The sequence below is a fragment of the Plutella xylostella genome, chromosome Z (genome assembly GCF_932276165.1).
Source record: "Plutella xylostella chromosome Z, ilPluXylo3.1, whole genome shotgun sequence".
Taxonomy (NCBI): Eukaryota; Metazoa; Arthropoda; class Insecta; order Lepidoptera; family Plutellidae; genus Plutella; species Plutella xylostella.
In genome coordinates this window covers 7,081,229-7,105,636 of record NC_064012.1, presented here as the reverse complement: position 1 = coordinate 7,105,636, position 24,408 = coordinate 7,081,229, and the positions used below count along the sequence as shown (strand labels likewise).

Below are 24,408 nucleotides of genomic sequence, written 5' to 3'. Positions count from 1 at the left end.
TTTTGTAAGATATTTGGAAAGTGATCTCGGCCCGTGTTGGTTGGGAACAATTGTGTGTGTCAGTCGCGGAGCGCGATATATCACGGGGTATTTCCGTGCGCGTCGCGTCTCGCTATCGTTACATCTTTTTTAAAGCATAAAAACTAATGTCGCCTCTAATTATTTTTAGATTGCGCAGCCTGCCATATATTAAGTCGAGCAGAGCCGGATCGTCAGCATAACTCCGCTTTGAAGTACCAAGATTTGTTTTATTTTTCAGGTGATTCATGGATGTCCGTAAAGCAAGGTCGCTGTAAAACTTTACTTTTATTACCTATCCTAATCTTGACTTTTACTATTTTTATTAGGAAACTGTTTTTATACGCGAGACTCGAGTGGTTTGAAAAGCTGATTTGGAATTCTACTTAGCTCGTAGCAAGTTGCTCTCCGCGAGTGAGTTTTCATAACGCGTTCGACAAGCTCATAAGTTTTCTGAAAAAGTCCGCAAATGTTGGACTACTTGTTTTTGTCAAATAAATGAGAAATGCCAGTTATCCTCTTCTCACTTGTGGAGTGCGGGGTGAGGAGAAAAGAGACAGCAACAAGCGAGAATGATTGTGCGGTCATTTGTCCCGGTTTGCGGTCTTACATACAACGCGAAGCTCTGTTTTATCCGTTGAGTGCTGAAATGTTTATTTTGCTCAGCGAATTATTGTTTATCTCGTATTTCAAGGTGGTTTGGGTAAATGCTGTAAATGTTTCTTTATTTGGATAAATAACGTATCTTTATGAAAACAATTTATAAAAACGTTTTTTAATTTTATTAATACTTGTATTAATTAACTTACAAAGAAACTTCTGACTCCTAAGAAACCCGAATAATACCATGTAACGAATATTTACAAACACAACCAACAGATTTACAACGCTACCATTCCAAATGTAACTCGATCCAACTGAACTTAGCAGCACTCTAGCAGGGGTGGCATCGCTCACAGTATACATCAACGCCGTCGCCAACGCAGACGCGGAGCATTCGCAGTGCCTGTTCAAATCTTAATCCTGGTGTGCCCGGGACAGGGGAGAAGTAGGAAGTGGTATAAGTACCTGACCGTCTCGAGCGCTTCTTAATACTTCGTTTTCCTTAAGCCAGGTCGCTTTGGTCACTTCTCTCCCCCTGTCCCGGAGTGTCTGGAGACTTACCCGTAAGCGGCCAGGGTGGGGTCGTAGGGGTAGTAGCCGCTGGACGGCTGGAGCCCCGCGGAGGTCCACGCTGACATCTCGCCGCCGCCTTCCTTCAGCGCGTAAGGGTTGCTCTGAAACATCACAGTCGGAAATAAATGTTAGGCTCCTGTCGGATAAAGCATTTTAAAAACTTCATGTTTATAATCTCTTTTCAAAGAAATGTATAGGTAACATTTATTAATATCTCATCAACAATTATCATCAATTCCTCTCTCTTAATTCTAAACTCGTGTAGGAATATCAAACTACATGTCATTGTTATTAACAAGACACTAATTGAATTTTCTGAAACTCAAACCCATTGTTTACAACATTATAACTAACTAACTAATCACAAATCTCTTAAAAGCCCATTACGTTATTAACACTCACAGCCAAGGGTTCTGTAAGCAGATAAATCTCGTCGAGTAATTCCTTTTAGTCAATCGGCCTAACAAATACGTCGGCTTCAATTTAATTAAAGTTAACTTAATAAAAGGCAATAAACGCACGAACAACAATAAAAGTCCCAAGTGTACTGGCTGACATATCGCTGGCGTATTTGCATAATGTATGGATACAGAGGGGAAAACTATTAAGGCCGAGCACCCTCGCATCTGATAGATGTTTAACAGCAAGCCATTCGCCTGCGGAGGGCCTACTGTACCCTCTTAGCTCTCTATTCGCATACATTAAGAGCAACTAAATTAAAATTTTGAACGATTCCGCACCGACATACCCTCTCCCCTACACATTCTGCACAACTCTGATAAAAAATGAAAAGTATTATGATACATATGCGCCGCCGTCCCTTTGTCGCTCGATAAGTGAATAAAAAGGAAACTTATTTGTCTCCCCTTTTATAAAGAAAAGTAGCAGTGCGTTGTATTGGTGTCGTTGGTAATTTTTCTCTCTATTCCTCTGTGTATTGCACGCGGAGAGCTTCTGTTTGCAGCGCGGGATTACAACCTGACACTCCGGGTTTCGATTTCAACCTTCTCAACGATTTATTCTGAGAGATTAACAGATTTATACCCACAAACTTATTTGGTATCCATTAAGGCCTAATCATGATATCATCATTATTTTTCATTTTATTATGCACACGGCTTTATTTATGATTTCGGTTATGCTTATTCTCACAGGGAATAGTGTGGGAGTTAAAACCTTATATTACGATGCATGTTTATTAAGTAAATAAAGTTATTTCACTTTATTTAATTACGGCTACGAAAGGGTTTTACGTGCTTGTGTTTGCAAAAAAAGTAATAATAGGGAGTGTTGGGCTCCTCCGTTTTTAAATAACTGTATTTATGGCCGCTTCTTATTACCGAAATCAGTTTGTATTAGTCCGTTTATAGTAAACTGCAAGCTTTTATTAGCCGATATAACTGGCCACATTCGGCTATTTTTATCAGTTACAACTGAGTACTATACTGCATAGTAGGTACAAAATAGAAACTAGTTCACGTTTGTTTACAGTTGCGCTGAACAACAACACATCGGCTTTCAGTTCTAGGCTAATTAGTGAGCAATTACGGGGAACTCCTGCTCATTTCTGTGTGAAGTGAGATAAAATTGCGCTTTTCCTGGCGGTGACACTGGTAACCCTCGCGCGGGAGGTTCGCTAACTATGAGTGATGACTGCGCGCCCCTCGCATTAGCGTCATCGCGGGCCGCGTGCCACCTCGTAATGACGCCATAGCCTCAATAGAACACTGTTATTTATGATTATGCTCTTTTTTCGTGAAAGACAAAGGATTAGGCCGTAATTTTGGTTGTATTTTTGAGGGCTGTTTAGCTGTGCAGAGGCAACATTGATTGCAGGGGCAAATTATTTTGTTTTTAATTAGGAAATACATAATTAGGTAACTAAACTATGCATAGGTACTTAAAACATTTATAAAGCACTCATGATATGCTTAGCACATTTATATGTGTAAACCCACCAAACCTAAGTGGATCATCGTGGTCGGAAATGGTCCAAGCTTAGGAAGGCAGTTTGGACGTTAAGGAGATATGCCCCAAGGTTCGATTTGAGAGAGCCAGGTAAAGGTACTAACACCCCCACAGAGAATAGAATAGAAACACTCACAAATGTTATACCAAATGCACAACTTCTATTACCCACGGCTGGGAATAGAATCAAGAAACTTTGAACTTATTTGTTAAAACATCTTCCAGCAGGTACCTAACTCTAAGGTATTTATTTACTTACCTTCTCTAAACCAAACACAATAAATAAACAAAGCTTAAAAATGAACCATCGTCTTAATAAAGTTGTTAGAGCGAGTTGAAACGGTGTGTTAACTCTCATTTATTAACTCAATAAAATCTGTATCCGGCTCCAATTGATCCCCAGTTTTCCGTAAGACTGACTCTAACGACGTTTTAATCAATTCTTCACAGATTTTGCGAGTCAGCGCACTAGATAGACTCATTACAGCCACCCCAAATAAACATAAACAGTAGCTAAGGGGAAGGCCCCACTATTAACGTTATTCACACGCGTCGCTAAGTCCATAAATAAAAGCCAACTAGGATGCTCGCGACCCTTGAAACAAAAAACTCCAAGACGGACTCTATTCATTCATTATTGCATTATGGAATAATAGAATCGGGTCGCGATTCATAAATAAGGCGTTCATTTATTTGGTAGGAAGCGAGGCAATGAATTGCATTAAAGTGGTGATAAGTTATTTGACGGTTCATAAATTCGAACCCCATAGCGAGTGTGGTCGGTGGTCGGGTAATGGCGCCGCCGGGGCCGCTGCAGCCTGAGGCGCCACAATGTGTCGCGATGCCAAATAGCAAACACTTTATCATAACACTAAATGTCCCTATTAAGCACTTGCATACTGACTCTAGCCCAAAATATCCTTGCTTCAGCTACTTAGAGTAAAAGTGGAAGAAACACTGTGTTTCCGTTTCAGTCTGGTAAAAATTGTCTGTGTGATAAAAAAATTGCCTAAGGGTTGATTTTTCAACAGTCCTTTGAAAAATCAGAATGTCAGCATTACCTACCTCAAGTTTACCCCACAAACAATACTGTGCTACTGTGCTGAATCTAGGCATTTTGAAACAGACACTAAATTAAGAAAGTTTATTAAGCTCAGTCCAACTGCCTCCATGTTCAGACAGCATTTAAATAAATGCAAGGAATTAAATAAACAAAAGAAAGCATGGTTCCGATTTTCATTCATTTCAGCTGAAGTTGAGCAACGATATAATATACTAGGAGCAATCTGAAATTGAATTGAGTGGAAAAAAGATGACTCTAAGTGGATAAAGAGCGTATACAAACGAAAAAAGTCATTTCATGCCGCACGGTGCTTTGCAGGGGTGGGTGAAGTAGTCTGAGTCTTGTGAGACAAGAATTAGGGTTGACATTTGTACCGAGGGAGGAGGCCGTGGTTGAGTTCAATAAAGCCCCAAAATAAGCTATAAAACGACGTCGCCGGTCAGCGGGCGCGGGCGCGGGCGGCGCGGCGCGTAGGTAGGTTTGGTTCCCATTCCAATTATTTGTTTGTGGAGGCACAATAATTTTTTTATACGTTTTATTTAACATTTATTTCTTTACGGTTATTTCATGGGTATCAAAAATCGTCGGATTGTGATTTAAACGAAATTGGTTATTTTCCACTTGGCAGACCATTCTTGCGTGGTTTTATTGGTATTGATTCAATATTATTTTATTGTGCATGATGTTGAGTTGCTGAATGATAAAAACTTATTTACATCCGACACGGAGAGGCTTGGCCGGGTGTGATGCAGATTAACTTGTTACCCAACTCCGATAACAATACAAAAGTCATTATGTTTTATAACTTTCTGAAATCATATTTGCAATAGAGGGAATCGATATGAAAATGAGATTTTTTTACATTAAAAGTTATAAAGCAATGCGATAAATTCATTAAAATGAGGCAGGATATAGAAATTAGAAAGATCATTTCCCGCGCCCGCGCCGCGTTGTGACGCGTCCATAAATAAATAAACGATAAACCGGGATTAAACAACTCAATTGAAGATCAAACGTAGACAATGTGCGGTCAGGTTTACTGCCGAACCCGGCGGTTGCCGATCGCGCCGCCGTAATTCAATGATCGTAAACGCTCGCAATGATATCAATTAGACGAGGCCCCGAGACCGATAAAATTCCACCTTAATTAGGAGAACAAACAACAGACGGTCCTTAATGAGCCGTGAGCGTGTGGAGGGCGAGAGAGGTATGTAATTAGGACGGGGGAGCCACTGAGCTGAGAGCGATCAATAATTGAACCTCCATGATTGACTCGATCGCGGGCGCCGCGACGACCGCGAATCTGTCCCACTAACGACTTTCCATTTTCAAACTTCCCTCTGGCCCCAACTCGAACTCGCTCTGAATCTACTACAACTGCCTACCCAACCAACCACAACCGTCCTTTTAATTCAGCCTATCACGTATATTCTAAACTCTATGCAACATTAGAATATAACAGTTTATTTGTTTGTAGTGAAAATAAAAGCGCATTGGGTTTGAAGGGGTCGTGTTTATAGTTACTCGACGTATTTATCAGATGTCCCACTAATAGCCATCTATAGGGGGTATAAATGCAGCTGTAAAGTTTCCCGTTCTTGTATAAATTTGCCGTAATATTATACAGAGGGAAAGCTGTTTATGCCACGCTCTTTGTCTAGTCGTTAAAGAACTGAAATGATTTTACCAGTACCTACATTATAAATCTGGCTAAATCCATTTAATCAGTTATATATAACTAGCTGTTCCCGCGCGCTTCGCTTCGCCTTAAAAAGTTTTCCCGTGGGATTTCCGGGATAAAAAGTAGCCTATGTTCTTTCCCAGGGTCTAGACCGTATGTATACCAAATTTCATTCAAATCCGTTCAGTAGTTTTGGCGTGAAAGAGTAACAGACAGACAGACAGACAGACAGACAGACACAGTTACTTTCGCATTTATAATATTAGTTAGGATACTACTAAACGATTTTAGGGTTCCGTGATGGAAAACGGAAACCGTATAGAATCGTCACGATCAATCTATAAAAGCCGCTTTATTCCAAAACTATAAGTGAATAGTTTGCCTAAAAACTTATTTTTTCAGTTAGTGAAATGTTAAAAAACCTTATACCACATCTCAAGCTTAAAGCCAACGGTCTAATTTGTAATAATACACCCATAAAATAAAACCCAATAAAAGTATCAATATCAACAAAGCGAACCCCGTCCGTCCGTATAATAAACTTTTAAAATGTATACATTAAAAACCATTTAGAGCAATAACTACCGTACGCAGTCCTAAATAAAGAAGTTATAATTTATTAGATGTGTTATTTTGATACAGGAATAAACGTTGAAGAGGTGTCAGTGTTAATGGTCCGCGGGGGGAGGGGCGGGGCGGAGGGACAAAGATCCCCCGGGGCGCTTTTGTGCGCGATCTCCCCTGCCCCTGACATCTGTCCGAACCGCTACAATAACCCGCAAAAAATTCACTCCAAAGTCACAACTTTGAACGGAGCAATTGAATTCAGTTCAATTCAATTCATAGCTCACTCGCAGATATCTTCATTACATTGTTGTAAGTGACGTGTATATTTCATCCGGGTGCAACCGCCGCGGTGGTCTCCGTTCCTCCATGCAGAGCCCGGGACAAAAGGTGCCCACGTAAAATATTGTCACAATATTATAAATAGCGTTAAATTTTAACACTGACTATTGTTAGTTGCAGAAAAATCGCACTTGAAGGTAGACCAATGTGACACAAAGTATAGAGTTTTAAAAATGATCTTGTTAATTCTTTACAAAAATCGTAGCGCACAGTGTGGGAAGGTGTAAGAATACTCTAACAACATCTGCTATGTTCACACCTACGTAATGGTTCAATCTTGAACCCCCTTATCAATCTGTAATGAAAAAAAAACAGTATCTCGGGTACATCAATGTACAATCATTAATATTATATCAGGTCAACCTGGCAACGGTACCGTCACTAATACCTAGGTAAATTCTACCCTGAAAGTAAATAAACTATGTGTAAAAAATAATTAAGTAGCTATTCCTACAGCTGTTATCAAAAAGTTGCCTACTCAGAATTAGAAGCTTCTTATGCCATCGAATCCTTATAAAATAAGTACTGTGAAACAAGGAATCAAATTATTATACCAACCTAGTTAAATTTGTTACACTATAAAAACTAAAAAACGCAAAATTATCTCAAGTTTCATCGACACCTTGTTTTTTTAACCGACTTAATGCTTAGCACCACGGGCGGCGCGATGCGGACAAAAATTAACTTTTTATAAAGTTTTTTTAACTTCCGGTGTAGATAATGGTCAGAAAAGGAACCTTCATATGTTGTTAAATAGACACAGATCGGACTTAAATGATATGTCCAGTGTAAAAAATAAGTATGAAGTTATAAAAATATAGACGACCGAATGGCGTAGTGGTTAGTGACCCTGACTACTGAGCCGGTGGTCCCGGGTTCCATTCCCGGCTGGGGCAGATATTTGTTTAAACACAGATATTTGTTCTCGGGTCTTGGATGTGCCCGTAAAATGGAAATAGGCCCGCCCCCTATTACATTGGGAATTTGGGACTAACATAACACTCTATCGAAAAGTGGGTGCAGCAATGCACCTCTGCCTACCCCGCAAGGTAGTACATTAGTACAAGGCGTGAGTGCGTGTTTTTTAGGGTTCCGTAGCCAAAATGGCAAAAACGGAACCCTTATAGTTTCGTCATGTCCGTCTGTCCGTCTGTCCGTCTGTCCGTCTGTCCGTCTGTCACAGCCGATTTACTCGGAAACTATAAGTACTACAGTGATGAAATTTGATGGGAATATGTGTTGTATGAACCGCTACAAAAATATGACACTAAATAGTAAAAAAAAAAATTGGGGGTGGGGCCCCCCATACATGTAACTGAGGGATGAAATTTTTTTTTTCGATGTACATACCCGTGTGGGGTATCAATGGAAAGGTCTTTTAAAATGATATAAAGTTTTCTAAAAAACATTTTTCTTAAAGTGAACGGTTTTTGAGATATCAGCTCTCAAAGTCGTAAAAAGTATGTCCCCCCCCCTCTATTTTTATAACTACGGGGTATAAAATTCTAAAAAAAATTGAGGTGATGCATGCTAATTAACTCTTTCAACGATTTTTGGTTTGATCAAAGTATCTCTTATAGTTTTTGAGATAGGTTGATTTAATTGCTGCTACGGAACCCTTTGTGCGCGAGCCCGACTCGCACTTGGCCGGTTTTTTTAAATTAAAATATACTAAACTTACGATTTTTATACGGGGAACGTTACTCTTTAAATTGTGAATTGAAATTTATAATGCCATTCTATAAGAAATTATTAAATTAGATTATAACAATTTACTTCTGGCAAACCGGTGACCCCTGTCCGACAGCCCTCACACTTTCAATTAGTCTACATTAGTACACTTCCGGTGGTCAAGCAATGTTGCGAAACTTTCTACTTAAGTCTACACACAATACTACGCAACAGAACGACGAAACAATGGGGCTACATCAGTTCCTTACAAAGTGCTGACTCTCGCCCGGACCCACCACTGCCGGGGCAGGGGGCTGCCGCAAATGATTGCCAATGAAATATGCTTCAACACACACATCGGTCACGATAGTGGTGTTCGAAGTGTCTTCAAACAATAGTAAATACATTTAGCCAGGACGTTGTTTGATTTATCGCGAAAGCGTGCTGGTAATTTATAAGAGTGGCGCGGCGGCGTCCGGCGAGGGCGCAGGCTCGCGGCGGGAAGCCGCCGGGAAATCGGGGAAATCCGAAGATTTATTAGTGGCCGAGTCGGCGGGAGCGCGGCCGCGCTGACCGCACCGCTGTTTGTCCACTCATTAAAGTCGCCAACCAAAGATGAGTATATTTGCGGAGCAATTAACGCTCTCAAGATGAGACGAGGGTCTCTCCATCCTCGCTCAACTGACATTGTTTGCTGACCAACAATTAACAGTTCTAAATTAGCACCGCGCCGGCCGATTAGAAAACTAACGCGACGCCTTTAAAATTGAACGCTGATGCTATCGCATACTGTAACCGATAGATACTCGTAGGGCCGGCGATAGAGAATCAGTGCATGTCATGATAAGGTCTCTGTAAACATACGGGGTGTCAATCAGTTTGAGGCGGTCCCTTACAACGTTTATCGGTGTGCACATAATCTGTGTAGGTATAACGCATTTATGTCAAATCGTTGTTAATGTACTCAGTGATAAGCATGGCCGCCCATGTCGGTTGGCCCGACTATTGCACAATGAAGGCAGACAAACGATCGATGTAACTACTCAACACTTTTACATTAATAAAACAAGGCATTGGACATATTCTGCCCATGCATAACAGTTATCGCAATAAAAAAAGATGTAGGTATTATTAGGTAGGTTTTATATTACTAACTTTTCCCGCGAGCTTCGATTCGCCTTAAAAGGTTCCCCCCAATAGATAGACACACATAATTATATCAAAATTATAACATAATTTAAGAAGATAGTTATTGTAGTTTAACATTAAGGAAGTTTTCTAATACATTACCTACGCTTGGTCTGTTATTAAACTTTTTAGACTTACCGTAGTATGATCATACTTAACATTTGTGTTTATTACCATGTAGTTTTTTGACAGACCGACCAGAAACCAGGTCGATCATCGCATAAAATTAGTATTACCACTTTTGCTATAGGTATCCATATAAGTACATCGTTTTAATTTATTTTGATTGATTAATTCGGCAAATAATAACTAAATATTTTAACCACTCTGTAAATATATTTTAATATAAATATATAGTTTTTATAATCTGGTTAGCTACTGCTACTGGATCATGATACGCGGCTATTGTTGGCCCGCCTCGCTGATCCGATGCTCGATACAGACTTGATAATTAGGTCGGGACTTAATCTGTAGTGATTAATGAAGAAAGCGAGCTAACCGTGGACCACCCACAAGGCGGGACGTCTTTATAAAACCCTCATTAACACCTTAATTGCCATTCTCAATTCACTCGATTCCTCTTCAATTTTATTTATTTTTTCCCTCTCCCTTGCTCTACCGTCTCCTGCGCATTACGCTTTCTTTCTAACGCCCTTCTTTAATTGAATTTCTGCTTTCTTTCTTCTCTTTGACTTAAGATTAGCGATGCCGAATTTAAATTGGCATTTTGTAACGTTTTTATAGTCGGGAAGGCTCTCTCAACGACTGTTTCGACTTATCGAACTTTTAATTCAGTCGTGATAATGAAAAGACTGTTAAACTCCTGCTAGCTTGTTACAGGAAACGTTCGGTATTTTATACAACAAGTAATTTTTCGCTTTTGATGTCTGTGTTAACAGTGTGTTTATCATGTTTAACATAATTATTTTGTGGTTTATGTTGTGTTACAAGATAAAAGTCGATTTGTTCAGCTAATTCCGTCATCAAATTCGGATGTCGCAGTCATTTGTCTATCAGTCGGTGTGATTATATCGCCGCAGTGGCTCAAGACAGTCATGAAGATTTCCGTTTACAATAAACGGATGAGATATGTTTCGCAGGACGCCAGCCGCCCCGCCGCCGCCGCTGTCGCAGATGTGGCGGCACGCTGACGAAAGATTTTATGTACCCCTCCTCTCAATTTGCCACTAACAGTTTCTTAATAAAACTTGTTTCAGCCATCTAAACTTATTAAATCCTACCTACATACATAAAAATACTTAGGTACGGTGACGGGTTAAGATCCTTAGGGACAATAGAACTACCTTCACGGATAGAAATTCATTCTAAGGCGAAGCAAAACTCGGCGGTAAAGCTAGTCTCTTCAATGTATTGGGTCAGACGTTTTTCGAAGGAACACTTTCCTTTTAAGAATGTTGGCATGCAATTTGCATTGCAAAAATAGCTACACAAAGTTTTATTAATTGGCAATTAATACTTATACGTGTATAATTTTATGCGAAACACTAAAGTAACAGTTATAGTATTTATAAAAGTGTGCCAAACGAAATGATTGATTAATCAGCTATTAATTAGGTTACCGACATTGATTAGCTAACATAAAAACTTTTGCTGTAATTAGCATTGTCAATGTGACCATAAACCGCAAGACAGATTGGCTTTATCGATTATCAATTCAAACAATAGATAATAGATGGCGCTGCTTGTATTGTTGATAACCCGCAGCAAGGGAACAGACTATGGCGGCGCCACCGGAGTCGTTCGCCTACAAAATGGCAGTTGCATATTATTTTCTTGAAATCATTGTTGAGGTTAGCGTTTAACATTCTGAGCTTTAAATCTGAAGAGCTACAGTGTATAACCCGTTGGCTTGTGGCCGGCAAACTTGAACTGGTTAAGGTATGTGTGTGGTGCGGCGTCGTCATTGTTCGCTAAACTGTCGGATGCACGTAAGCCAGACTCAGTCGTGAGTTAGGTACGAATAGTGCACACAATGACAATATACGTAGGTACATTTAAACACCTGTTATTAGACATGCACAGGGACACAAAGCGTACTGCATCGTTAAATATATTAATGATAGAGACCTCCGGCTTGTAAATGGGCTGACATCTAAAAACACTGTTTATTATGTACTTAGGTAAACATACATAATGCCGACTACTATAAAGACCGTCTAAATTAATTCTGAATTGGTTTAGTGGCTGCATAGTGGGCCTGATACGTAGCTGAACTAAAGACATAATGCCGTTGAGCTATTTTCTTTATGTACGACTTCAAAGCAGAAGCACAGTATTACCGTTAGCTGTATGAAAAATGCGAATTGCGAACCTGTGAAATACCTTTAAATTCTCATTTCTTTGCTTTTCGGTACCGATGCCAACGCAAAACGAAAAAGTAATCTTACAAGAGCCGAACGCTCGCGCACTGAACGCTTCCGTTATGAACATTTCAACACTTATAAAATTACAAAAAGAAAAACTTGGCTCGGTTAAAGCTGATCATCCTTCGCCCGCTTGGCTTTTCCGGGCTTAGCCCATTTTCACGTGAGTAATGTCCAACGAATTTTATGCAGCTTTTGTGAAAAAATCTATTGTTCTTGAATTAAAAGCGTTTTGTAATGTGGTTTTTGTATAATGCCATAATTTTATTTTATGGTCATATTTTTTATTAAGTATATGAACATTTTATAGGTAGATATATTTTGGGTACATTAAGGTTTTGTATAATTAAGTGTAAAGGTCTTGCTCAACATACTTAGTAGTAATCTCATTCAATAAAAACTCATTTTGTGCAAACAATAGAACATAGTCCAATATAGTTTAATGTAGTTCATAATAATGATATACTTATTATATTAAATAAACTTATAAAATTTGGAAAAATCATTGTCTTTATTATTCAATAGTTATTTAAATATTGGCATTTTACTTACTTATAGCAAAAGGTTTTAACAGATCAGATAAAATAAATGCAGCTGGCATTTAAACACTACATCTAAAGTGGCACTAAACTATCATGGCATACCTTACCCTTTTAGGTGTATATTTTACCAGGTGAGCTAGTTCGTATATGTTTTCAGACCAAATCAGGCTTTATTTACGTACTAGTCTATTAGAGAGTGCACTGTATACCAAATCATATTTTTTTTAAAATGGTATCTATTTCGATGTAAAACATCGATGCATTTGGTGTCTGCATTTTGTTTTGTGTGTGGAACTTTACAATTTCTCGCGAGTGTATTTTTGATGCAATATGAATTCTACATATGTATTTCTTTGGTAATGTATAAAATCATGAATCATGTTTCTAAGTAAAAGTTGTAAAATGCTCTAGCTTCATAGAAAAACAGCTAGATTTGTTGTATTTATATCCCTTCGTAGTACGTCCACTTGCAAGAAGCGCATGATTCAAGTATGCAAGTACTTACTAGGAAGAATATTCTAGGCTCCGCTATAATACTGCTCTCCCGACTTGCTGTAAGCTGTAGCTCACCTTTGTTTACAAATAAGCTATTGAACCTTAATGCTCACCTCATACGGGTCAATTATGTACAGCCCAGCCCTGTACAAATTATCACCACACTCCTTTGGAGCACAAAGCGACAACCGACCTCGACTCGGCAGGTCCCGTTTTGTCAAATAACGTTTTTGCCTACAAGTGTACGTAAGGAAAGGTAAATTATTCCTTCATTATGTAAACTGCCTATTCGAATACCTTCAGTCTGAATATTAAACGGCTTGTGTCGAGCAAGTCTATTTGCAAATATTGCATTTAGTATTTGAGCCATTCCGTCTATGGATGGGCAGGAGGCGGGGCCTCGTCCGCGTCCAGTCACTCGGATGGCGTCAAACGGCAAAATGTAGATTGGCAGGTTTCGCTATATTGACAGACTTTTTCCAGTCAAGTTTAGATGAAATATTAATGATTTGGGACAGAGCTGCGAAGGCGGCTGCAGCGCTCGCGGAGGTGTCGGCGGTTTTCTGGCCGACTGCGCAGTGACCGGTTTGAGCCTCGCGCAGGCATCACTAGGGTTGCCAACATTCTCTCTCTGACTACAGGATATCCGCATATTTTATTAATGCTCTTTGAAGACTATTTGATACCTTTCTGTAGGTTTTTGTTATTATTTCAGCCTTCATCGCATAAGCTTTTATTTTATAAAGCAGTCCTGATTTATTGTACTTTATAGTCCACTACAAGGGTGCAGCGTGCAGGCCCTACTGCGCCGGCGGTGCCCGCACGCCACACGGCCGGAAAGCCGGCTCGCCGCCCGCTGTCGATAAACCGCACTTGCTACGGACAAACTACAAATTGATAGGTAGGTACTAATTTACTAAAATCATGCTTGAGGTTATTAACCATTTCGATTGGGGCGAAACTACAATTTTAGCAGACCCTGACTGTCCATCGTGCAGAATGTGTAAGAGATTTGACGATACAAGTACTTACTCGATATCTCTTCCAAAGTTGTAACCCTCATCTGCAAAGCGTGGAGAATCTTTGCTAGTTCCGTTTCTATTACACGGAACAGGAGGGTATCAAATAAACCAGCTGAAAAAAGTTTCACTTACCAGTGGAGAGTAGAACGCGGAGCTATCGACGCCGATGCTGGGGTAGGGGTTCTGGTCAGTGGACGGGTAGGGCGAGCCGTACACGCCGACTGCCGCGCTGGACAGCCGCGGGTAGGAGGTGAGGGCGAGTCTGGCACTGTCGTACTGGCAGGAGCAGACCGTGTGCCCGGACACGGGGTCGGTGATGATGGGCCGGGGGGTGTCGCAGCAGGGCGCGGCGGGGGTGGAGGCGTGCGAGCCGGCGCCGGGGGACAGCGCGCCCCCCGCCACGCCGCTGCCGCCCGGGGACAGCGGCGCCGCCGAGCTGGAGCCCCCGTCCGGGGACGTCGCCGACCCGCCGGTCCCCGCCCCGCTGCTGCCGACCAGCAGCTGCAGAATTAAATTACTGTTAAACATGTGTTTAGGCAACTCCTGATCCTAGATACACTAAACACAAAAAAAAAGTTTTATAACAGGACACTGTATGCGAAAATCTAATAAGGCCCCAATGATTTTATGAATTAAACTGTAGCTATAGGTAGGTACGTGCAGACATGAAGAATTTGAAGAAAGTTGGTGTGGCTATGAAATTATTTCAATAACAGCAAAGAACCATATGGTGTATCGAATCCTCATAGGTACAGTGCTCTACAATATGCTTGCTGAACTATTTCTGCTATTCACGATACAAGAGCATCGAGCGATAACTTGTAATCGTTTTGAATTTGCACTGTAAAACGTAGACGCTAGCGTAAAAATTGCGGAAACGACCACAGGGTTGACCGAATTACGGCATTAAAAACAAGTTAAAACCGTATCCGAAATTTAGGTGTCCCCACAAAACATGGGAAGTTTGTTAGTTTCTCAAATATTCTGTAAGTACCTATTAGGGTATGGTGTGATAGATACAAAATGATTAGTTCATAGTTGATTATTACTTTTTTTAATTTTGAGTTCTAAAACTATCATGTATAATGATTGCAAAATTAACGTATTTTGTAGAAACTGGTATGAGGAAGCCATGAAAAGGGATAGGTGGAAGAAGTAGGGAGAGACTTTTGCATAGCTGTGGGACAGAATAGGTTAATAAATAAAAAAACATAACTAGAACACGCACTAAACATGACTTCCTTCTTATTACACTCCGCCATAAATAGATAAAGGTAGGAGTAGGTACTAAGAATATACATATTAATTAGGTAGGCATACGTATCCAATAAATTTCTAAAACAGTAGAAAAGGGACCATAATGAATTCTCGCACATCGTACGATATCATTATTTATTTTACTTTACGAGTAGTAGAAAATTATTGTACAAAGTAGTACACATTCAAATATAGTTAGCGTAATTTCTACATTTATATGTAAATTCGGCGTGACTGTATTAAAAACAACCTTATTACATATTACCTGTAAACTGGAACTGAGTAAATATTTCTATGTTTCGATTGAAGTTGCACATACGCTGCCCAAGTGATGATGAAATTGTAACTGAACTGAGATTTAGACTATTTAGTTACCATGTCTCACTACATAAGTAACAACTATTCCCATTAAACTTCGGTTAAAAATTAATTAATGCAAAGCGAAACATCTAATTGTGTTGGAAATTAATTACACTTATAGCGTATCCACAATGAAACAGATTTATTATAGCCTCTGTCTACTGAACCTTTATAATGACTACGTGAGTTTTTAAAGTCTACCCGCTGATCATATTTTAAGCTAGGCTTATACCGCGTGACGATCGATAGGCATTCCAGTTTTTATTTTGTTATGAACTTTATTAAATTTATGCTAAATTATTCAATTATAATACTGGGCTAATATACGATAACATCGAAGTGAGTATCAATGTGTTGCGGCCGTATACACCTTGCAGGCTATCCTCTTTCAACGCTATGGCTTGGGTGGTACAGTCAGAAAAACAAATAAGTGTCCACTCCAGCTTTGGTATTCAATACAACTTCATATTAAACTCTACTGATGATAGATAATTCAATACCAAAAATGTAATTAGATTTTAAATAGCTAAGTTAATTGTTTACCATAGGTTTGATTGAACTATTTGTTAATGAACTTTTAAAATAATATATTATAAGTATTCATACTACTTGAATATATTAAAAACAGTTGCCTTTTTAAACAAAAACAAATATCGCGGTAAGGATTAAAGGAAAAGAGGAGAGTTCTGAAGGACGTCAACAGATATGATCAAATAAAACTCTGAGCTGGTTGATCCAGTTTGATTCTTAGCTGCACCTAGTAAGGTTTATTATGCCATGATGTGAAATGAGGTTCGGTCTTAGAAAATAATATCATCAGTGAACTTAGGCTCTGTACACAACGACCCCTCGGCTCGTTTGAGAAAGCATCTAGATTATTTTCTTTACAACAGAACCCGATATTTGAACAACGTCTTTTGGGGAAAATACTAAATCAACTATGACAGTGAAGAGATTTTCAAATAGTGATGCGATGATCTTCAATCAGGTAATGGCTCATGGGTTGAGGGCTCAAGTGTTTGAGAGATCGTTTTCATATATCTTTCCCCGATAGTTAGTGAGGTATTATGAACTGATCAAGTATGTTGGACATACATATAAATAACAATGTACTTCCTCACAAAACTATTTCTATTATATATAGCCCAAAAATAGCAGCTACTTTTTGTAGCATCATGATAATGTAAAAGCAGACAGAATTGTAGTAAAAATCCGTGTTTCCCCTGCTAGCCAGTGTCCATGTCCCATTTATTATTCATACGGGCTAAAAGCGTCAAAACTATGATGAAGGTACTGACTTAAGTAGGGATAGGTACGTAACCTTTCAGTCCCTCCACTCAGTAATTGTTGTTATTACCGCCAACCTAAAATGACCCGTCTGAAAACGGAGCCGCTATCTGCTAAATAATTAATTAATTAAAATAATTGCTGCCGTTGTAGCATTGCACCTTTACATTATTTTGTTGAAAAACATACATCTTTACAAAGACGATGTCAACGATACTTTAATTGCGTACACTCATGTATTACTTACAAGTGACACTGGACAATGTTTATTATTACTTTTCTAAATTAATCAAGGGACCGAGAGTCACTGCAGGGCTTATATTTGACGTGGATGTAATAATCGGATCCCCTTCTTTGCTTAACACTCCTGCTTTGACAGATTGAGCGAAATCACTAATGATTTTTTTATTTATTTTTTGTGTGAGTATTGCAGAAGAGGATTTGTTTGTACTGTCATATGAAGTTTGGTTTCCCCTGGATGGAGTAGTTTTTATTGAAGATCGTGTTGACAGAGTAGGTCGAGCGCGACCCAAGTGGTCCTTGGCTAACTCAACAACGCTCTATACCGTATCGGTCACTTTGAGAGCGGTATTGTTATAAATATGTTGTTTTAAAGTTCTATTTGACTTTGTAGTGCCTTTTAGTTTCTTGAGTTCTGTTTGTCGGACATATCCTTAATTTTTACTATAGTTATGCTAGCAATGCATCATCCTGCCTCCTATAAGTATGTTAATTAACCTAGTTTAGACACATTTGATTTGCCTTTTTCGTAATTTTTTCGTCAACGATAAGAATACTACAGCCATTTTGTCAAAACTAAGAACATGGTATACTGAATGTTATATTAAAATGTTAAATATTGTGCCTAGTTTTAACTTATTCTGACATCTCGTTGCAATGTCGTGATTATCGATATATATTGTCGTGATTATGTATCTAAGTACATAAAATATTCATCCTAATCTACAAATTCAACACCCCCTGTACCTGCTCTATTTTATCAGCGCCCATATAGGAGAGGTATTTTAGCGTTTTCAGGACGTTATCGCGGCTTCCTATCTGGCACGTTGAACGATGCTATATGACAATCACGCGTTCGTATTAATAACAGTATGTCCACGTCCAGTTACTATCGGTGGATCAGAATCACAATTTCATACTTAAATAGTGGTCGCGGGTTCATAATGACACAGCCGGGACGTTCGTGCTATCGCGGCTACATGCGGCTAATTACCGCGCGACACGCAACTACTAGGTATTCTGTATCTCAATATTACAAATTGATTGTGTTATCACCATGTAAACCCACTACGGTATCTCTCGCGGCACTACTTCATAAGGCAGTTTTGTGCGTAAATGCGATACGGGGATGACAATGATTTGTAATTGATTATTTTCAATCCTGTCCGCAGTCGTCACTTTATCTATTCCAGTTCTCGAAGCCGATGACTGAGTAGGCTACGCGCGTCACTCATATCTTATTTCATGGTCGAATTAGCCGACATTTTAAAAGCAGAACGCAGCCTTTTATTTTTAATGCGGCCGATATTACTTGCAATTAAGTAAAGGTGCTACACCACAACATAACTTTTCATTCAATAACGGTCATTATTCCGTGAGCAGTAAGGTTTAATAATATGTTTAGTGCGGCTGCAACTGTATGTAAGATTGTGAAACCTGTTAGTTAGCAACGCTATCATTCATCACTCATTCTATTGTCGCTCGCACCAAGACGACAAATTGAGTCAGTCTTGACTCCCAACAGATTTTATACAAGTACTTAAATAGCATTTTAGAAGTTTACCTCTCACAAATTCAAATGCACTATAATATAATTTCAGGTGTTCATTTAGGTAATTAGAGATAGGAAAGACCATTAAACGGGTAATAAATATGCATAAGAACACATGTTCGTATGTCTTGTATCTCTACGTAAACTATATTACATATTATTATTTTATACTTTAGTCACCGGTTCCTGACGATTTTATTAAATAAGTACTACTTAATACCTACTATAATTTCGCAATTCTATTCTCAACTGATATAAAGGCAAGGCAAGCAGAACTAAAACGAGGCAACTGTAAATAAACAATAAGTCCATTCAAAAAATCGTTACAGGCGGCCTCAGGTGGAACTTGAAAAGGAAGCAACTGAAAATCGATGAATTAGATTTTAAGAAAAACAGTATTTTGTTTCATTTGCCATTTAATTCATAATATAATGAACATCAGTCAGTTCCTAGTCCTCGTATTACATACCTCGAGACGACATGCAACGCTGACGCAACGCCTACACCCTACCCCGAGGGCAAGCGCCATTTTCCCAATAAACACCTAAGGTTTTAGAAAATACACATCGCTCTTCTCTAGGGCCCTTTATGGCTAATGTATTGTACACTATAAGCGTGAATCTGACTGGCACTGGGATATACATATAAATCCAACATTGATAATAAATGTAAACCATGCTCAGCTATAAAATGCCCAGTAAATAGTATATCTTGACACTTGAGATGTTTGTTTGTCAGCGAGGACCGTTGATTATGCCGATGACAAACCCGATAACGTGACGAAGTGTGTCAATTGATTTAATTAAATGTCTTCAAAACTATCAACGTTTGTCTTGTTAGTTTATTAGTTTTTACACAATCGCACGGAATCAACTGATATTATAAATGCAATTACTTTTGGCTTTCTTTTCAACGACTAACTTTGAAATATTAACAAGTGAAAATAACGACATGAAAGAGCAATTTATACTGCTTATACCTACACAATGTACTCAATAGAGTATCTAACAGTAGGCAAAGTTTAAAGGCTTAGCTAAAATTATAATAAAAAGCACAGAATGGAAAAGTCGTGTTAATTTATATTTTATGAGGCTGTCTCATTTTTATATCGAAAAATTCTATATATTTTAGTTACACTTTTAAACAGTACAGTTGCAGTAATATTTTTAGATAGTACTTACTAAATCCAAAATAATATAACAAATATCTTGTATAATTTTAATATCTAATTATATGACTATGTGTTAGCCTTCCACAAAAAAAAGTTATTAAATCTGCTTTATTTAACCTAGATTCTTCGTAGGCCTTCTTATTTTCAGTTATGTTTTTTAAGTGTTTTATGATAGTTGTAACTGTTAATTTCACCAACCAATCTATATCGAATACGCGAATTTCGACACATGTTACAGACAGTATAGTTAAAGAGAAACAGACCTTTTCGACATCTCAATGGCAATTGCGGGGTTTTTAGTTTTAGAAACTTTACAGGAAAACTAATTGTGCTAGTTACTGAAATGAAAATCAAAAGGCATGAAGAAACAACATAAAAGCATATCGCACACACAAAAATTGAATAAATATCCGGAACCCTATTTCATGTGTCAATTACTAAAGGTACGTCTCGAAGACTGCGCCATCTTGAAGCAGGACCTGCTGATAAATTTACGATGCCTCTCCTTGGACATTCGGTCCGGCTCACAGAGTTGTCAATATTTTATTAGCGTCGGGTGAGCCAGGCTCGCTCGCTGGACAATCTTAATGTGTCCACCGCCTTAGGGTGACATTTATAGTTAACCTGATTACCTGACCTGCTGGTGAACCCTCCTCCATACCTGTCCATGCTGAGGACATTATTCGCTATGCGGACACATTATCACTATCGTTAGTAACAATGTTAGTAGGACTTTCGCGAACTTCTCTCTTATAACAAAAGTGGTTCACAATGAACCCCTGAATCACCCCCACTCGGCTTAGTATATTTACCACTTTTGCAACACCCTGTATAACACTTTGTACTAATAAGTTTACGCTGAATTTTATCTACCTACATACTGAACTGAGTTTTTACGTATCTGCTCTGTCAAGAATAAGCCGGAGCAGTGGAGCTCAAATCCAAAATTTGTCGATTTTGCAAATTTAGCAGAAAGTGCCACTGGGTCATTATGGATGTTATCGGGCCGGAATATCTTGAGCAGTTTAATTCGTACGAGAGGGTGCAGGTGGAGGCGCGGAGGCGTCGCAGCTTTGTTTACAAGACCTGCCAGCTTCACGCGCCAACATTTTTTGTTATGAATAAATTCAATACAAAATTACTGGCTACCTGAACGGATGCACTTTAATTTAATCCCCATTTTCGAACGCGGAATGCACCATCATAAACCTGACCAGTGGACAGTAAAGGCTTAATAATGTGTTTATTTTAAAAGCACAGTTAAATGGTATAAAGATGATCTCATAATTTCCATTACATTAGCTAAAACTGTTCCGAGCCGTGGCTGCGCCGGTCGCCGCTCCAATTTTGCTGCTCCGTCCAACGAGATATGTTAAATAGGACATTATAATAATTTGATTGTTATCAGATTTTATTACGGGAATTTTCCAAAATTATAAGAACGAAGATAAGTCGATAATATCGTGACGACGACGGTAGGCCGCCGGTGCATAGATTAGAGTATAACCGGCGGCGTAAACGGGCCCACTAAAATTTGGTCCTTTAGAAGAGCACGCCATACAGCAAATCGATAACCGATCATTAAAATGATTGGGCTGTAAACGCTGCTCCTTTTCTCTTTTGAGTGTCTTGACGAACGGGAGTCGGTCGCAGCTCGGGGAGGCGCGAGAGGCGCGCCGAGGACCGTGAGCTCGCGTGACCCAAACGAAACACTTTTCATAATCGCAACTCTATTACCTCTATCCTCTGTGATTGCAAGATGCTAAGCCGCACGGAATTATCACTAACGCTGCCCAAGGACCGAAACTGAATGAGCCATTCCAGCCGATATAAAAAGATCAACGGCAGCACCCTCTGACCGTAAACACGTCCCATTTTATATTATTGTCGAATATTTATTTTAGATAATGGTGATCACGACCGACCGGTGTTTGCGGTGTCCTTTACCATCAAAGTAATGGGAAGACACCTCGTCGAGCTGAAGGCAATATCAAGATCCTCCATCGTCAGTTTTCAATTGACGCCACTATAATGTGTGCCATAAACATAAATCTTGTTGCCCTATTCGATGGAAGTTGGGTATATAATAGCACGGCGCTAGCGCTGGCGGCGCCAGGGCGACGCCTCCCCGCCACTACTGCGACCACTGAAACTCTTTCCAACAAGGCAATTGCAAAAAAAGTGTAAGTGCGACTCGAGGCTAGAGAGTTTTATTTTGCGAGAACATTTAAGACTTCTTTTTTTACGGTTACGATCTACAGTGGTTTCTTAATGTAATTTAAACTTTTATGTAAGGTTCTGCTTGTATTCCGAGCGTGGAGATTATGACGAAACCCTTCAATTTCCACGGAAGCCATGCCCTTTTATTGCATTTATGTTAACAACACGGGGATGAAATTTCCGATGAGGATGATGAGATAGGCCTAATCGTCATCGTGAACTACCTTTTAACTGCAATCACTTGAATCGAATACCTCTCCTTCACCTTTATAGTGAAGTGAACGTGCCCACAAGATATCTTACACATACGAGTAAACCCGTGCCTAGGCAGTATGTCGTTGGTACAGGCCGAGACAACTGAAGATGAATAACAGCATTACTCACACTTAGTGCGAGACTTGTCATTTAATGTACACATAGTGTCGCTCAGCGTGATGCATATCACTATATTATACTACAGAACCCGATATATATCTATATTCTTACATGTATAGAGTTTACTCCAGTGCATTATAACCTACGTTGTAGCTCGTACACAATGTATAACGTAGCTCTGACAGGCGACGATGTTGCAATGGCTCAAGATAAAGCTATTCTTACATGTATTATTCGGATTTTCCTAAACTTATGATGATATTACAGTACTTTGGTTTGTTAGGTATGTGAATTGAAATGTGTTATGAAATAACATTTTTGTAAAAATTAAATAACAGTTAATTCATATTGATTAGGTATTCGAAAGAACTTCAAACTTTTTGTTTTGAAAAAAGTCTAATTTATTAACCAAAATGAGGATCCTCATTAGTATAATTTAGTAAAATATGCAGAAAACGCGCAGGTCTCTAATTCTGAACCGCGCATCTCTGTAGGCTCTGTTACTAACTTATGGGTATTACTTGGTTTTACTGTATTACGAGTATGATGTGTCACAAACATACGGATTTAAAGGCGTGTGATTGAGTTTCAGCTGTCCAAACATGAGTACTCCTCGTCACAACAAAATAATTCCTCACCTGGCATAGAACTACATAAGTACATTACATACGCGTAGTAACTACTTAGTCATGTGCCTATACGATACGTAGAATATAAGTGATTTGTTGAAAGTATAGTGCGGTGTTGGTTGAAGACGCGTGAGCCACGACGTGTGGGCATGTCACGAGGGTGCGTGGCTCGTGTGATGTTCGACGCGTGAATGTCCGACATTGCTTTGTTCTCATATTTTTGTAGTTAACATGCGAGCCGCGTTTGCCAGTCTAGACTAAAAGTTAATTAAAATTGTTTGAAGTTAATTAATAAATCGATATTTAACTGCGTGTGTGTAGCTTAAGTTTAATGGAAGTCTATTAAATAAACAAAATTAAACATTATAAAGTTTAAACGAAATTAATGCTCATCAGTCGAACATTTTTTAAACTGAATATCTACGCTGTTCGATGGATATTTAGCGCCGCGGGGCAGCGTCGCACCTGCGATAACATCCACCGGCCGAAACAACGACTAATGGTCATTTAACATTCCATTCAATTATTGCCCGGTGGTTTGTGTCAATAACTCCAATAGCCCAATTCCCACAAGTTGATAATGCTGGGCGAATATTTCATTTATGGACATTTCGCAACGAGCCGTGGAGACTACGGCCGGCGCCGCGCCGCCCACAGAACATATTCTGCGAAGTGGACAGAGGACCAGCGTGGAAATTGTCACCAGATTAACCAAAATCATTATCCGGTGAAATACGTTGTAAGTCGTAAAATATTTTCGTAGCATACTTAGATTATAAAACGGGCGTATTGAAAAAATTACATAAATTAACTACAATCTTTATTAATTCTCGAGTAATAATTATTGTGCATGACTAATATTACCTACTATGCATGTTAAAGTTCCTATTTAGATTAAATGAGAACTCACTCGGATCCTCCAGTCGTGGTTGGTCGGTCCGAACATCCCCGCGCGGAAGTCGTGCGTCGGCTAATCACAGGCTACTGCCGCACTCTGACTCCAGTGCTAAGTGCAATTTCCTCGCAACGTTCCATCATAAAATTTATCGACAACTTTAATAACAAGCATACAATAATAGCAATAATCGCCATAAATTAATTATCGGTTTAGAGCGAGCGCGAATAAAAACCGTAAAAATGTGTCGGTATGTTGCGTGGCTCCGATATGAGAGTTGGACCGCAATAATAGGATGAAATTTATAC

General features: G+C 39.2%; 1 protein-coding gene across 3 annotated transcripts in view; it reads right to left on the bottom strand.

Annotated features, from left to right (window-relative positions):
- Positions 1–24,408, bottom strand: part of LOC105397006 (homeobox protein caupolican) — an 88,360-nt gene that overhangs the window by 13,785 nt on the left and 50,167 nt on the right. For all 3 annotated transcript variants that reach the window (XM_038122202.2, XM_038122204.2, XM_038122203.2), the window contains exons 2-3: positions 14,247–14,615; positions 1,183–1,295 (exon numbers count right to left, since the gene is read on the bottom strand). In XM_038122202.2, the coding sequence (XP_037978130.1) occupies positions 1,183–1,295; positions 14,247–14,615 (482 nt within the window). The remainder of the gene's footprint in view (positions 1–1,182; positions 1,296–14,246; positions 14,616–24,408) is intronic.